At 43.3% G+C, this 13667-nt stretch overlaps 1 protein-coding gene across 8 annotated transcripts in view; it reads left to right on the top strand.

The window, feature by feature from the left end:
- Positions 1-13667, top strand: part of OSBPL3 (oxysterol binding protein like 3) — a 176579-nt gene that overhangs the window by 108077 nt on the left and 54835 nt on the right. For 5 of the 8 annotated variants that reach the window (XM_040644176.1, XM_040644180.1, XM_040644174.1 and 2 more), the window contains 8 exons: positions 1828-1944; positions 2094-2147; positions 3121-3234; positions 6610-6777; positions 7360-7483; positions 9171-9274; positions 9484-9576; positions 10611-10767. In XM_040644176.1, the coding sequence (XP_040500110.1) occupies positions 1828-1944; positions 2094-2147; positions 3121-3234; positions 6610-6777; positions 7360-7483; positions 9171-9274; positions 9484-9576; positions 10611-10767 (931 nt within the window). The remainder of the gene's footprint in view (positions 1-1827; positions 1945-2093; positions 2148-3120; positions 3235-6609; positions 6778-7359; positions 7484-9170; positions 9275-9483; positions 9577-10610; positions 10768-13667) is intronic. The other 3 variants (XM_040644179.1, XM_040644181.1, XM_040644177.1) reach the window with 1 other exon arrangement.

A 13667-nucleotide genomic window follows, 5' to 3' on the forward strand; every position in this document is an offset into this window, starting at 1 on the left:
ATGTCGTCACTTATATGCAGAATCTAAAAAACCTGAATCATGGAAAGAGAGAGTAGAATGGTGTCTCCTGGGGTGGGAAGGGGTGGGAATGGTGAAATGCTGGTGAAATTGTACAAACTCCCAGCTATAAGATAAGTGAGTTCTGGGGGATCTAATGTACAGCATGGTGACTGTTTGCCATATTATATTCTTGGAAGGTTGCTAAGAAAGTAGACTTTAAGTGTTAACACCACACACAAAAAGCGGTAGTGATCAGGGGGTGGGGGCAGAATGGAGGGGTACCAAATCATCACATTGTATACCTTAAACTTACGTGTGTTACATGCCAAAAAATCTCAAAAAAGCTGGAGGGGGTGGGGAAGGGCATGTTTGTCAAAACGTAATTATCCTTTGTTGGAAATGTTTCTCTCTGATCTGGGTGGTTGTTACTGTTGGTATAGGTGTATAAATGCATCAGGTTGTACTTTTAAGATTTGTGCATTTCATGTATATTAATCCATTAGTAAAATAAAAATCCATTACCTCAGCCTCTAAAATGGGTATTGCCAATTTTGGTCTATCTTGGGGTAATTTTGCAATGATTTGTGCATTTTCAAGCACTTAAAAATAAATTTTCGGAATTTTTAGTGTCTTTCTTTTGTATTCCCTTTTAAATCCTTTTTCAGTCAAGGAGTTGACACTACCTAGATAGCCAAGAACAGAGGATTAATTATAAGAGCAGTTTGTACCTCTTCAAAATTACAAACAGCTCAGTAGAGCAATAATTGCTTTCCCCTCAAAAGTTTTTGAAAGAAAAGAAGGGTGTGCCCTTCAACAGATGACTGGATTAAGAAGTTGTGGTCCATATATACAATGGAATATTACTCAGCTATCAGAAAGAACGAGTTCTCAACATTTGCTACAACATGGACGGCACTGAAGGAGATAATGCTAAGTGAAATAAGTCAAGCAGAGAAAGACAACTATCATATGATTTCTCTCATCTATGGAACATAAGAACTAGGAAGATCGGTAGGGGAAGAAAGGGATAAAGAAAGGGGGGGTAATCAGAAGGGGGAATGAAACATGAGAGACTATGGACTATGAGAAACAAACTGAGGACTTCAGAGGGGAGGAGGGTGGGGGGATGGGATAGACTGGTGATGGGTAGTAAGGAGGGCACGTATTACATGGTGCACTCGGTGTTATACACAACTAATGAATCATCGAAAGAAAAAAAAAAAAAGAAAAAAAGAGAAAGAAAAGGGTGTGGTGGACAACATTTCTGGAAAAAGAGGATGAAAATATTTGTTTCAAAAGCACCTTTTTAATGCTTCAGGATTCCAATATTTAAATATCTAGAATTTGAAGAGATTAACTTGCAACTGAATCATTATTTTGACCAAGTTGTCATGTTCTCATACTTTTCAGCCAGTTCTTAAGCCAGTTTTCCCATATTCCCACCTGATGGCTGTAGCTTTTGTTTAAAATTCGGACTGAAGTCTTGCAGTGAGCAAAAAGTAACTGGTGATGATGTCAAAGGGAACAAAAATAGAACTGACAGTAAAAGCTTTACCATTAGCTGTGTTTAAGCACTAAAGCGAGAAAAACATTCCCTTCTAGGAGAGGGCTTTTGGAAAAAAAAAAAAATCAAATTTGATGCCATTACATTACAGCATTAAGTCCATGAAGTCTAAGACCTGTATGAAAATTAAATTTTAACTTCTCCCCAGCAAACCCAGCCAAGCTCACCATCTTGGATGGATTTACCAACAGGATGAAGTGCTTCTGAATGTCGTTATTATTTTTGAAGGTAGCCATTTAGCACGAACTGTTTTATTGGAACAGGACAGCTGGGAAGTGGTGGAAGGGCTGAGAGGAGAGATGAGTTACACCCAGGAGCCGCCCATTCACAAAGGGTTTTTGCTGAAGAAGAGGAAATGGCCCTTGAAAGGCTGGCACAAGGTAAGACACTGGCCTTGGCCTCACGTTTATTTCCTACACCTCCATGGTTCGTAGGCACGTAGATTTAATTTGAAGTTGAAAATTGGGACCAAGGGAAGGGTGGATGGTTAAACGGGATGTCTTAGTGCATTATACTTTCTTCCCTACAGAGATTTTTCTATCTGGACAAAGGAATCTTGAAATATGCCAAAAGCCAAACTGATGTAAGTCTTCTTCTTAATCAAATACGTTATTAAAGAATTCTGAATTGTTATCAGCTCATGGGTGAGATTGTATACATTTGGGGATTGCATTTCTCTGAACTGGAAACCATAGGGGGTAATAGTTCCTTCACATGGACCACAGGTGCCTACTTCGCACTGTCCCAGCCCCGGGTTCTGGGTGGGCTCGGTTCGCCCACCAAGTGAAGGTGGAGGGCTCCTCTCAACACCCTACTGGGTATCCAGGGGTCTGTTCAGGTCTTAGGGTTGGGCTGAAGTGTCCTCTGGATGGGAAAAGACATTTTCCCAGCAAGATAACAGGAGTAAAAGGTAGGACAGGTATCACTCCCACAGTTACAGTGACTAAGGGGTTTGGTGGAGAAGGCCCTTGATGAAGGTGATAGGAAGTCCCCTGTTGCATTAACACTAGGGAGACAGCCCCCAAGGGCTGGAATGACTGTTCGTCCTGCCCCTTGTATGGGTCCTCCTCTCATGCAGCCCTTCCCTCTTCCGTTCTTGCTTCCTTTGACTCCTGGAGTGCTCATCTTGTCAGGTTGCACATAGAAAACTTGGCATAATGCCTCACCGTGGTGGCTTGTCTTAGCTTTCTGCCCTTACTCCTCTTTTTAAATCACTTCCAAATGAATTTAGATACTGGAAACTAATTCTGTGGAAGGGAGTGCAGTTAACAGGTGAATTCATTGCTGCGGGAGTCAGTCCACGGGGCTTACTCTCTTGCTTCCTCACTCCTTGGCTGTACAAACCACTTGTTACTTAATCCCTCGTAGACTAGAACAGATAATGCGTGGACAACCCTTAATTCAGTACCAGTTCACACTCAGTGCTTGAAAATCATCGTTATGGTGTTTGTATTAGTGGATGTTGAAGGGGAGGCTACAGGAGAGGAGTGTCAGGGATGTTACTACTGTTTTTAACCCCCTGAACCTCAAGTGGCCCTCTTCTCACGTTTCTGCAGATCGAGAGAGAGAAGCTGCATGGCTGCATTGACGTTGGGCTGTCGGTGATGTCCGTAAAGAAGTCATCAAAATGCATAGATCTGGATACCGAGGAGCACATCTACCATCTGAAGGTGAGCCTGCTTCCCAGGCGCGATCTCCTGTCGCACGGTTTCTTTGTGTGGCAGAGGGATTGGCGATGCCCTTTGATTATTTCAAAGGATCCAGCCAACGTGTAGAAGATCTTCCTGATGGGGCGCCTGGGTGGCACAGCGGTTAGGCATCTGCCTTCGGCTCAGGGCGTGATCCCGGCGTTCTGGGATCGAGCCCCACATCAGGCTCTTCTGCTGTGAGCCTGCTTCTTCCTCTCCCACTCCCCCTGCTTGTGTTCCCTCTCTCGCTGGCTGTCTCTATCTCTTCCAATAAATAAATAAATTCTTAAAAAAAAAAAAAAAAAAGAAGATCTTCCTGATGAAAGTGTTTCTGACAGATGCTGTTGATATCTGGACGGACTGTCTCACACACCGCTAAAGGTTTAGCATCCTTGTCGCCCACCCCCCAAAATACCCCCCCACACACATATATCATGATTGTGACAACAGTCAATAATAAAAAAAATCTTCATGTTTCCAGATAACCCCTCCTTCCCCCAGACTGTACCACCTTTAGTGAAGAACCATTTACCATAGGTTAAAATAGGTTCCCTGAAATACAATATTTAATATTTAGTCTTACCACTTCAGCTAATTTTATAGGGATTCCATTAACATTCTCATACTACAGTGAGGGTCAGGAACTTTTCTCCTGAAGTATGGGCCTCCAAAGAGCATCTCTGAAAGCGGCTTTCTACTCCCTCCGCCCTCTCCCCCGCAGGTGGTATAGATGGTTAAAAACATCATATGAGAACTTTGGGGGATCCGGTTTGAACCAGATCTGGTTCAAATCTTGACCTGGCTACTTACTAGCTGTTGGCCTTTGGCAAATTTTTTAATCCCTGGAAGTCCCTGTTTTCTCACCACCCTTCCCCCAAATGGGAATTCTTATAGTGCCCATGTTGTACTGCTGCATGGAGAAAACTTGGCATGATGCCCAGCCTGCTGTAAGCTCAGTAAGTTTAGTTCTTGTGTGTAATTATTAGGTGGTACTCGAATGTGAGGAATTAATTGAGAGGATGTGAAGACTCTTTTCTTACTTAGGCAAATTACTTGGAATATTGAGAATGGGGGCTGGGGGGTGGGAAAATGAGAGCATGAGATGATGAGCTCCGTGTCGTAAGATGCCCCGTGCTCTCCTCCTAGCATCTACGTGGCACTTCCACAAATACATGCAGAACACATACACGTGCTTGAGGGACTGCACAAGATGGTCAGTCCATCCTGTTTCCCAGCCCAAGCCCCGAGCGAAGCAGGGTTTCTCACCCTCGACGCTGTTGACCTAGTGGCCTGGAGAATTCTGTGCTGTGGTCTGTCCTGTGCATTATGGGGGGTTGAGGGGCATCCCTGGCCTCCGCCCACTAGATATTGGTAACAAGTCCCCTTCAGTTATTACGGCCCAAAAATGTCTCTCATTGCCAACTGTTCCTTGGTTGAGAATAACAAAAAAACAAACAAAATTAGGAAAGAATAGCCCACCCACCCCCTGTTTCAAAGGTCAGTCTCCTCTAGAATAGTTTCAGTTGTGTCTCCATGTACTTCCAATGACTCTTACTTCTGTTTTTTTTTTTTTTCCCAGATTTTATTTATTTATTTGACAGAGAGAGAGTAAAAGCAGGGGAAGTGGAAGGCAGAGGGGGCGGGAGAAGCAGGCTCCCTGCTGAGCAGGGAGCCTGATGTGGGGCTGGATCCCAGGACCCTGGGATCACGCCCTGAGCCGAAGGCAGATGCTTCACCGACTGAGCCACCCAGGTGCCCCACTTAGTTCTGTTTTGCCATGGTCAGGAAATACTAGGCTCTTGTTCATCCACTATTCTAGTTAATAGGATAAAAGTAATTATTAATTCCTAATTTTTGAAGAACCAGAGTGCCTTAAGATAACATTGCGTACTAATATCATGATAAATACAGTTTAATATTTCTCTGTGTTGATTTAGTCAGGCCGTTTTTAAATGGCAGCCATCCAGTCCCGTTGTCTTATTTTATAGATGAGGAATCTGGGCAGCCGAAGGATTAAGTGCTGTCCACCCACGGTCCTATATCTGCTTGTGGGGTTGGAACAGAATGCTGGACGGTTATTTAGTAAAGTGCTTTTATTCTTCTACCTCATTTAACCAATAAAAAAAATGAGTCAAGATGAATGTTTTGGGCTCTGATTTTTAAGGGCCTCTGAGAGCAAGCAGATCAGTGCAAAGGGTGATGTAAGATTCCCGTGAAGTTCCTGCCATAAGTGCATCTGGGAAGCTAAATACATTTCAAGGACATAATTTACGGGGAGACGAAGAGATGTAAGCCAGTTTGTATTGCTTTTTCCTATAAATGATATATTCAGTAGCACCTGGGGGGGTTTAAGCAACACAACAAACCTGAATGAGTGAGTGATGGCTACAGACATCCTTGCTCTCGGCAGTGTGGCAGGAAAGTTTTTCACAGACTGACCTGGAGTTTTCTTCTTGGAAGGTAACCTACCATGCATCCTGTTGGGTGATTTTAAGTTGCCACTTCATGTGTCTCTGTTCTAAAATAGAGGTATCTATCGTTTTTCACTTTGAAAATATTAATACACCGTCATACACACAAAACATGGACTGTTAAGATTTAGTGCATAGGTGCTTGTTATATTCTTTTTAGTACTTTTATGAACATTTGAAATACTTTATAATAAAAGTTGCTAGTTATAAACATTTTTCTTCATGGAAAGAAAACACTGATAGGTACTCATTTATGGAAAGAGTGGCTAACACTTTGTGTAGGTGTGATTGAATAATCTTGGAAATCTCCAATAATAGTTTTTCACATTTTTTTCCTATTTCCAAGTGCAGGAGAAATGTGTTTTAAAATAACCTTCACATTCCTCAGCAATGTGTTCGTTGTCAGAGAAGATTAACAAGGTTAAATATTTTGGGAAGAATTTACGAATTCGTTCCAGTTCAGAGAAGATTGATCTGAAAAGTCTGAATTATAAAGGAGTTTAAAAAGAAACATGGTGCTAATATTTTCAGTAAGAATAGGAGAAGTGGGGACAAGTGAATTTGGGAATGTTTTGAGATAGATAAATATGAATTCTAGTTTATTTGTTGTTCAATATAAGTGGTAATATTTTGCTTTCTTAATAATAGCATGACAATTGGACCCTTTCATTGAGAGCCTAAATGAAGTTTATGAAGACCATTTTTATTCTCCATTTCCTCCTCACACTTGTTCCCGTAGACCACATAAATTTAAACTACGTCAATAAACTCGTATTTTTACCTTTCTACGTGTGCCACCTTGTAGAGAGAGAGTGTCTTGATTTGACGAAGAATTGCTCTTTTCAATGAGTGACGCTCTTGTTTCCCTCTTTTTAATATAATTTAGGTCAAGTCAGAGGAAATCTTTGATGAGTGGGTATCCAAACTCCGCCACCACAGAATGTATCGTCAGAATGAAATCGCCATGTTTCCACACGAGGTTAATCACTATTTCCCAGGATCCACTGTCACAGACTCTGCGTCCGGAGTCTTGGACTCCATTTCAAATAGGAAGGTAAGAGTGTGCCAGTAATGAATCTAAAAGATGGGGTGGCTTTGTGGAGAGGAGTCTCCAGTGGGGGGAGGGGTCTGTCTGAAGGGGGAAGGGCTTGTGGGGAGAAATCTGTTTACCCAGCTGGTCAGAGCCAGGGCCAGAGGCGCCTCTGTTATCATTGGGACAGGAACTGAAGAACAGCACATAAGGAGGAATTAATGGCCCTCAGTGCTCCAGCCCTCACTTGACCATTTTGACTTTGGTTTTCTTATCTGGTTGTAAAATGCAGTGTGCACGTTTATAGCCATATAGGATTGCGAAATTTCCCAACAATTATGTCATAATTTTGGTTATGATTAATGATTACCATGTGACCGAAGAAGAAATTCAGGACAGCAGCCCCAGGCATAAGAGCACGGTATGGCCAGGCTGAGGTGACAGCCAGAGCTTAGGGTCTCTAGTGGAGTGCTTTCTAGAAGCTTCTTCCCATTACAGGCAGATAGCTTCCATTAGCGACTGGCTCACTTTGTTGTCTTTTACCCTAACGTGTCCGCCCTGGGCTCTGTTTTCATTTATAATGTGCTTTTGTCATCTGCGGAACAGCGTAGCAGTATATCAAAGCAGAACTCGATTCAAACGGGAAGCAATTTATCATTTTCTTGTGGTGGTGAGACGCGAGTTCCATTATGGTTACAGTCTTCAGAGGACATGGAAAAATGCTCCAAAGGTAAAGTGATTTGAAACCTCAGCTTCTTTCTGTCATGGCTCTTAGATGGCACTCGTTGAGAGTTTCCCCGTCACTGGTCTACATTTCCTCTCAGCGTTTGCTTACTGAGTTTGCACTGGTGATGAACAAAAGACATTCTCCTCACAGAGCTTCACCTGGATGTGCATGCAGACGGATTTCCTTTCATATTCTTTATGTGCCCTTTATGCACTTCGTCTTTAAGTACTCAGGTCTGATTTGCATGAGGACCTACTAAATTGCAGTCGCCATGGGTGGGCTCTGCACAGCTCTCTGGGTTTTTCTTAAGTGCCGGAATTGACTCTGGTGTACATCCAAAATTGGGAGCCATTGCTCACAGTGAGTGGGTGAACCAAATGGAGATGCCCATGAAATAGGAGTTCTCTACCCTAGCTGCACACTAGAATCACCAAAAGAACTTTTAAAAGGCAAGAATACCCACTCTCCACAAGAATTTCTTTAAATTGGTCTGCCCTCGGGCCCTGGCATCACTAATTTTCTAGTTTCCCCAATGACTCTGATAAGGAGTCAGGTCAGTGTTCTCAACCTTAGGTAGCTAAGAGCTACCCAGGGAACTAAAAAAACAAGTCACCAGTGGGAGTGGGGATGTTCTGATTTAACTTTCTCAAGATGGGACTTGGACATAGGGAATTTGAAGAATTTCCCCAGTTGATTTTAAAGCAGAGCCACAATTGAGAACCACGATGAGAGAAGGATGCCAGGTGGTGGTCTTGAAAAGTGCATTTTCTCCTATTGAAGGCAGATACTATCACACTGGGGGCCATATAGGATTTGCCCTCCCAGGAAATGTCCGGCAGGAGCTTCACTGAGTGACATCTTGGCACAGCTAGTCCTTGAAGTGCCGTCTCTGCACCAGCAGCACTGGCCTGGCCTGCAAACTTATTCGAAACGCAAATTCTCGGGTAGACCAAATCAGAAACTCTGGGTGGATCTCAATGATCTGTGGTTTAACCAGTTCTCCAGTTAATTCTGATGATGCCAAAAGTTTGAGAGCCATTTGGGTCTTGATTTCTCAGTGGAAACAGCCACCATCATCCAGTGAACAGCAAATTAAAGTATCTTTTGAGTTAGCGACCACGGAACTGGTGTGAGGACTCTTAGGTCCTCTCGGGTCGATGTGCAGACAATCATCACGACCTCGTGTGGGTCCCCAATCGAAAGATATCCGTAAGGACCAGTACAACCTTATGTTTGTTTCATTCATTTACTTGTCTGGAGCCCATGTAAGCAGAGAACGACAGCCTGTTATTGCAATATCAGAAATAATGATGATAATGATGAGCGCTGATTTACTTCTGACAGAGTAGCAGCAGGCTGCCTATGTTAACTCACAACTATCCTATGAAGGCACGTGTATAATTCTCTCCCTTTCCCAGGTGAGGAAACTGAGGCACAGAGAAGTTATGCAATTCGCCCAAGATTCAGAGCTCAGGAGGTGTTCACACCGAGGCAGTCGTGTTCTCCAAATCCATACCCTTACCCATAACACTGTACTGCCTCTTCTGTAAAACAGGAAATCAAATTTCCTGTCCATACAGATGTAAACTGAGTAGTATGAGTAAATTTAAAAAGTAGCTGACACTAACACAGGGCAACCCAGATGCCGAGATGAGGGCTCATTAATCTTCCTTTTGCTTTTCTCCCACAGACCTGGCACACTGTCATGCCTACCTGGTGGAAATGAGCCAGCTCCTACAAAGTATGGACGTCCTGCATCGGACGTACTCGGCTCCTGCGATCAACGCCATCCAGGTCAGCCAGCTCCCTCTGCTGTTCGCACCCCGGTGTTTTCCTGCATCCCTCTCTCCGCCCCAGCCTCGCACTAACAGCGGGACGTTGTCCGGTCTCGGTTGCTTCAGCCACATTCAAGGGGATGGAGGTGGTCACTTTGCTGTGCAGTTTTCCCTAATTGGTCTGGTAGGCCTTACTTTCTGTGCTCTCTTTCCTGTTTTGAAACAAAGGGTGGAGCTTTTGAAAGTCCCAAAAAGGAAAAAAGATCCCACAGGAGGTGGCGGTCCAGAGCTATTGGCAAAGATGCTAAAGGAACGCTGCAGGTAACCGTTGCTTCCCCTGCTCTCCGTGCCGCGTGCTGGGGGCTGCTGGGACTCCAGCAGGATTTTCTGCAGTTGTTCTTGCGAATAGCCTGTGCAGAGAGAAATTCAATCACTGCGATTTTCTGGAGACTACAATAGGCATGTAATGGAATTGCGTAAGGGGAAAATGTCCTGAGGATGGAGGGAGTGCAGCCATTTCTCGGACTTTGGTTTCCCTTTCTTTAATGCTGAGCCCACCTGCCCTCTTCCCTGCTTGCGTGTGTGCTCTGTCCTCTTCTTCTGCTGCCTGTCCGTGGATTCGTCACCCCTCTGAGCCCACTGGAGTCTCTGGAAATGGGACATTGTGCAGACTGTCTTTTGCATCTTCTCTCCAACTTCCCAAACCCCCATCAGAGTTTCACTGTGTTACGCACTAGCCGCCGACTTCCCAGGGCACAGCTAAGCCAGAGGCCAAGATTTGCAGCTCGGCCATTGCACAGTAAATTGAGACCTTGTTAGGGTCAGAGAAATCAGAATCTTAATGGATAAGTCATCAGCTATACTCTTGTATACTCTTTGGTTCCGAGCACTTTATGGGTTGACCGTAAGTACTTTCAAAGTAAAGAGTGATTTGTGTACAAACCTGTGAGAAGTTAGTTTTGTAGAAGCACCAGATGCAAATTAAGGAAACATTTTAAAACCTATCCACTGTTAACAACCTAGATGCTGGATGACTATTGCTGGGAGGAAGGAATTGAGTAGAAATGAGAAAGAGCCTGGAAGCTTTAGCTGTCCTTTCCAGCCTAGAACTTTAATGCTTCTATTATTTGTGAAAGCATATGTGATTTCGCACCCATTTTTATTTTGCAAGAAGCCAGAGCAAGTTGCTGAAGAAAGTGCTTTCCTGGGTTTTCATTTATTTTCTTTTAAATTATCACTCAGTAGAAAGATTTACCTATAAAATGTTCTTCTACAGCTCTCTAATTTTAGTAACAAGTAAATATTCTAAGCAATTTGCATCTGAAAAGAAATGTCTCCCTTTGGTGTCACTTCAGGTCCCTAAACCTTTCTCTGGCCCCATAAGACTGCATTCCTCCAATCCTAATTTGTCAACATTAGATTTTGGAGAAGAGAAAAATTACTCTGACGGCTCTGAAACCTCATCAGAGTTTTCTAAAATGCAAGAAGACCTGTGTCATATTGCTCATAAAGGTAAATGAGTTTTCTTTCTTCCTGATGTGTTTGATGAAAATGTCATATGCATGTCTGGGTATGGGATGTCCTTGGAGAGGGGATCTTAGTTCGTTCATTTTCTGCTCTATTAGGATTTGGGGCAATCTAATTTTTATTTTACTTCCCTGGTTGTAGGGAGTGTATTAACAAGAAGTTTCTTTTTTAAGCCCTTAGGGAAGATGGTGAGAGCATTAGGTTTCTTTAACTCCCATGCTGCTGGTGGTGGTATAAATTGGTGCTTTTCTGGAGAGCAATTTGACATTACGTTTCAAGTTAAAAAAAAAAAAAAATCTGCCTATCCGGCAATTCCACTTTGAAGAATTCATTCATAGAAATAAATTTAAAATTTATCCAAATAAAGATTGTCTCTTGTAGCATTGTTAATCGCATCAAAACTTAGACATAGATGTTCAACATCATTGGCTATTAGGGAAGAGCAAGTTAAAGCCAGGGTGAGGTATTACTGTACCCCGTTACAGCTCTAAAAAGATACAGTACCAAATGCTGGCGAGGACGTGGAGAAACTGGGTCTCTGGTGGCCATGCAAGATGGCACAGCCGCTCTGGACGGTGGTTTGGCAGCTTTATATAAAGCCGAACATCACTTACCATATGCCTCAATGTTCACGTTTCTGGCCATTTATCCCAGAGAAATGTAAACTGAAGTCTACACAAAAACCTGTACACATGTGTTCAGAGCAGCTTTATTTCTATGAGCCGGAGATTGGAACAACCCAAATGTCTTGCAACAGGTGCATGATTAAACAAACTATGGGATGTCCCTATAATGGAATGCAGCTCACACTAAAAAGGAACAAACACTGATACGCATAGCTACTTGTGTGGATCTCAAGGACATTATGATGAGTAAAAGCCAGTTTCAAAAGGTTGCATAGTGTATGATTCCATGTATTAATACTTTTGAAGTGACAGAATTAGAGAAAGAGATTAGTGGTTGCCAGGGCTTAGGGAAGGGGGAAAATATGGGTGTGATCATGAAGGGGTAGCAAGAGGGGTCTTGATGGTCATGGAAAGTTCTGCATCCTGACTTTGGTGCTGGTTCCATGAGTCTACACGTGTGATAAAATTGCATTGACCTATATTTACACACAGAAACAAACGAGAGCACATGAAACAGGTGATATCTGCAGAAGAGCTGTAGACTAGGCCAGTGTCGGTTTCCTGGTTTTGCTATTGTAGCACAGTTCTGGAAGATGTTACCGCTGTGGGAAACCGGCTATAGGGTACCCGGGACTTCTCTGTACTGTTGTTGCAACTTCCTGTGAAACTATAATGATTTCAAAATAGAAAGGTGTTTTTTTTTTTTTAATAGAAATAACCTAAATGCCCACCAATAGGGAACTTGGATTTTTTAATGCAATATAATTATATGATAGAATAGTCACCAGCCACAATAATAAAAATAGCTTCCTGATACGGAGCACATAGCTAGGAGGTCAGGGATTCATCATGCACTTTATATGCACTGTTTCATTTCATTCTAGCAACAACGTGTGGGGCAGATAGTATTGTAATCTTCATTGCACAGATAAGAAGGCTGAGGCTTGAAGAAGCTGAAGAGCTTCCTGAGTAGGAAAGTGGTAGAAAGTGGCCCACCTGGAACTTAAATCCTACCCTGCCTGGCCCAGATCCTCGTGTCTCACCGCCCTTATGGAGGGGGTGGGCCAGGGCTACTTTTGTAGACGCAGAAAGATGTTCACAACATACCACTGAGTAAAAATACAGGTCTCAAAATAATGTCTAGGTATGATCCTGTCTGTTAAGAAAAAATAAATTATATAAATCTGGCATATATAGGTGTACTAAAAAGTCTGGAAGGATCTATACCAGCATTTTAGTGATGGAGGCTGGAGTTGTAAGTGCTTATTATCTTCTTACTGTTTATCTTTTTTAAAAATGTCATATATTATTTTTTAAAGGGGCAAATGGGTTTAAAAGGTTTAAATGGGAGGACAGTGGGGCGCCTGGGTGGCTTAGTCGGTTAAGTGGCAGACTCTTGATTTCAGCTCAGGTCATGATTTCAGGGTCATGAGATTGACCCCCAAGTTGGACGTGGACTCTGCTTAGAACTTTCCCTCTACCTCTGCCCCTCCCCGCCTTAAAAATCTTTTTTTTTAATGGGAGGGCAGTGCCTGAAGTGAGAGGAAGGAAGGTGGTGGCTCTGCGGCTTTATTCTCCTCGCCCCGTGTTTTTCTCCCATGACATCGTTGATTCCTTTAGCTCCCTTTTCCCTTACCCCACAAACATAAAACATGTTGGTTATGAGAAACCATTTCATGTTCTTTACAAATCCCCGCCTCAGTCAAACTCGCGTCCTCGTTGCTGTCAGAACGTGGTCAGTGTTTGCAATGCTGTTGTACGATCAGTCGGTAAGAGGGGAAGAATCACCCGCCGCGGACCTTCAAAGCACTTCACGCAGGCCCTTTTGTGTTCTCTAGTAGTAGAGGATCCGTTGTAATTAGGGTGTCGCATTTTAGGCTTTAGGGGAGGAAATTCCTGAAAAAGAGCATCACTTTTTAATAACAGAAACTGTCAGGGCAGCTGGCTGGTACAGTCGGTTAAGCGTCTGACTCTTGGTTTCGGCTTAGGTGCTGAGGCTGCATCGGGCTTGCAGTCAGCGGGGAGTCTGCTTGAGATTCTCTCTCCCTCTGCCCCTCCTGCTCATGTTCTCTCTCGCTCAAATAAATGAATAGATCTTTAAAAAAACCAAAACACCATGAACTGTCTTTTTTACAAATGAGAAGATAATGCATGCCCGCAGCAGGGATATCCTGAGTTTTATCCTGGAAGAAGCTGCTCCCTCTGCAGAAAGAGACAGGTGGCCATGTGGAGTCGGTCCGCTGACCCTGTCCTCCCGCG

Source organism: Ursus maritimus, unplaced genomic scaffold (genome assembly GCF_017311325.1).
Source record: "Ursus maritimus isolate PB19 unplaced genomic scaffold, ASM1731132v1 scaffold_3, whole genome shotgun sequence".
In the NCBI taxonomy this organism is placed as follows: Eukaryota; Metazoa; Chordata; class Mammalia; order Carnivora; family Ursidae; genus Ursus; species Ursus maritimus.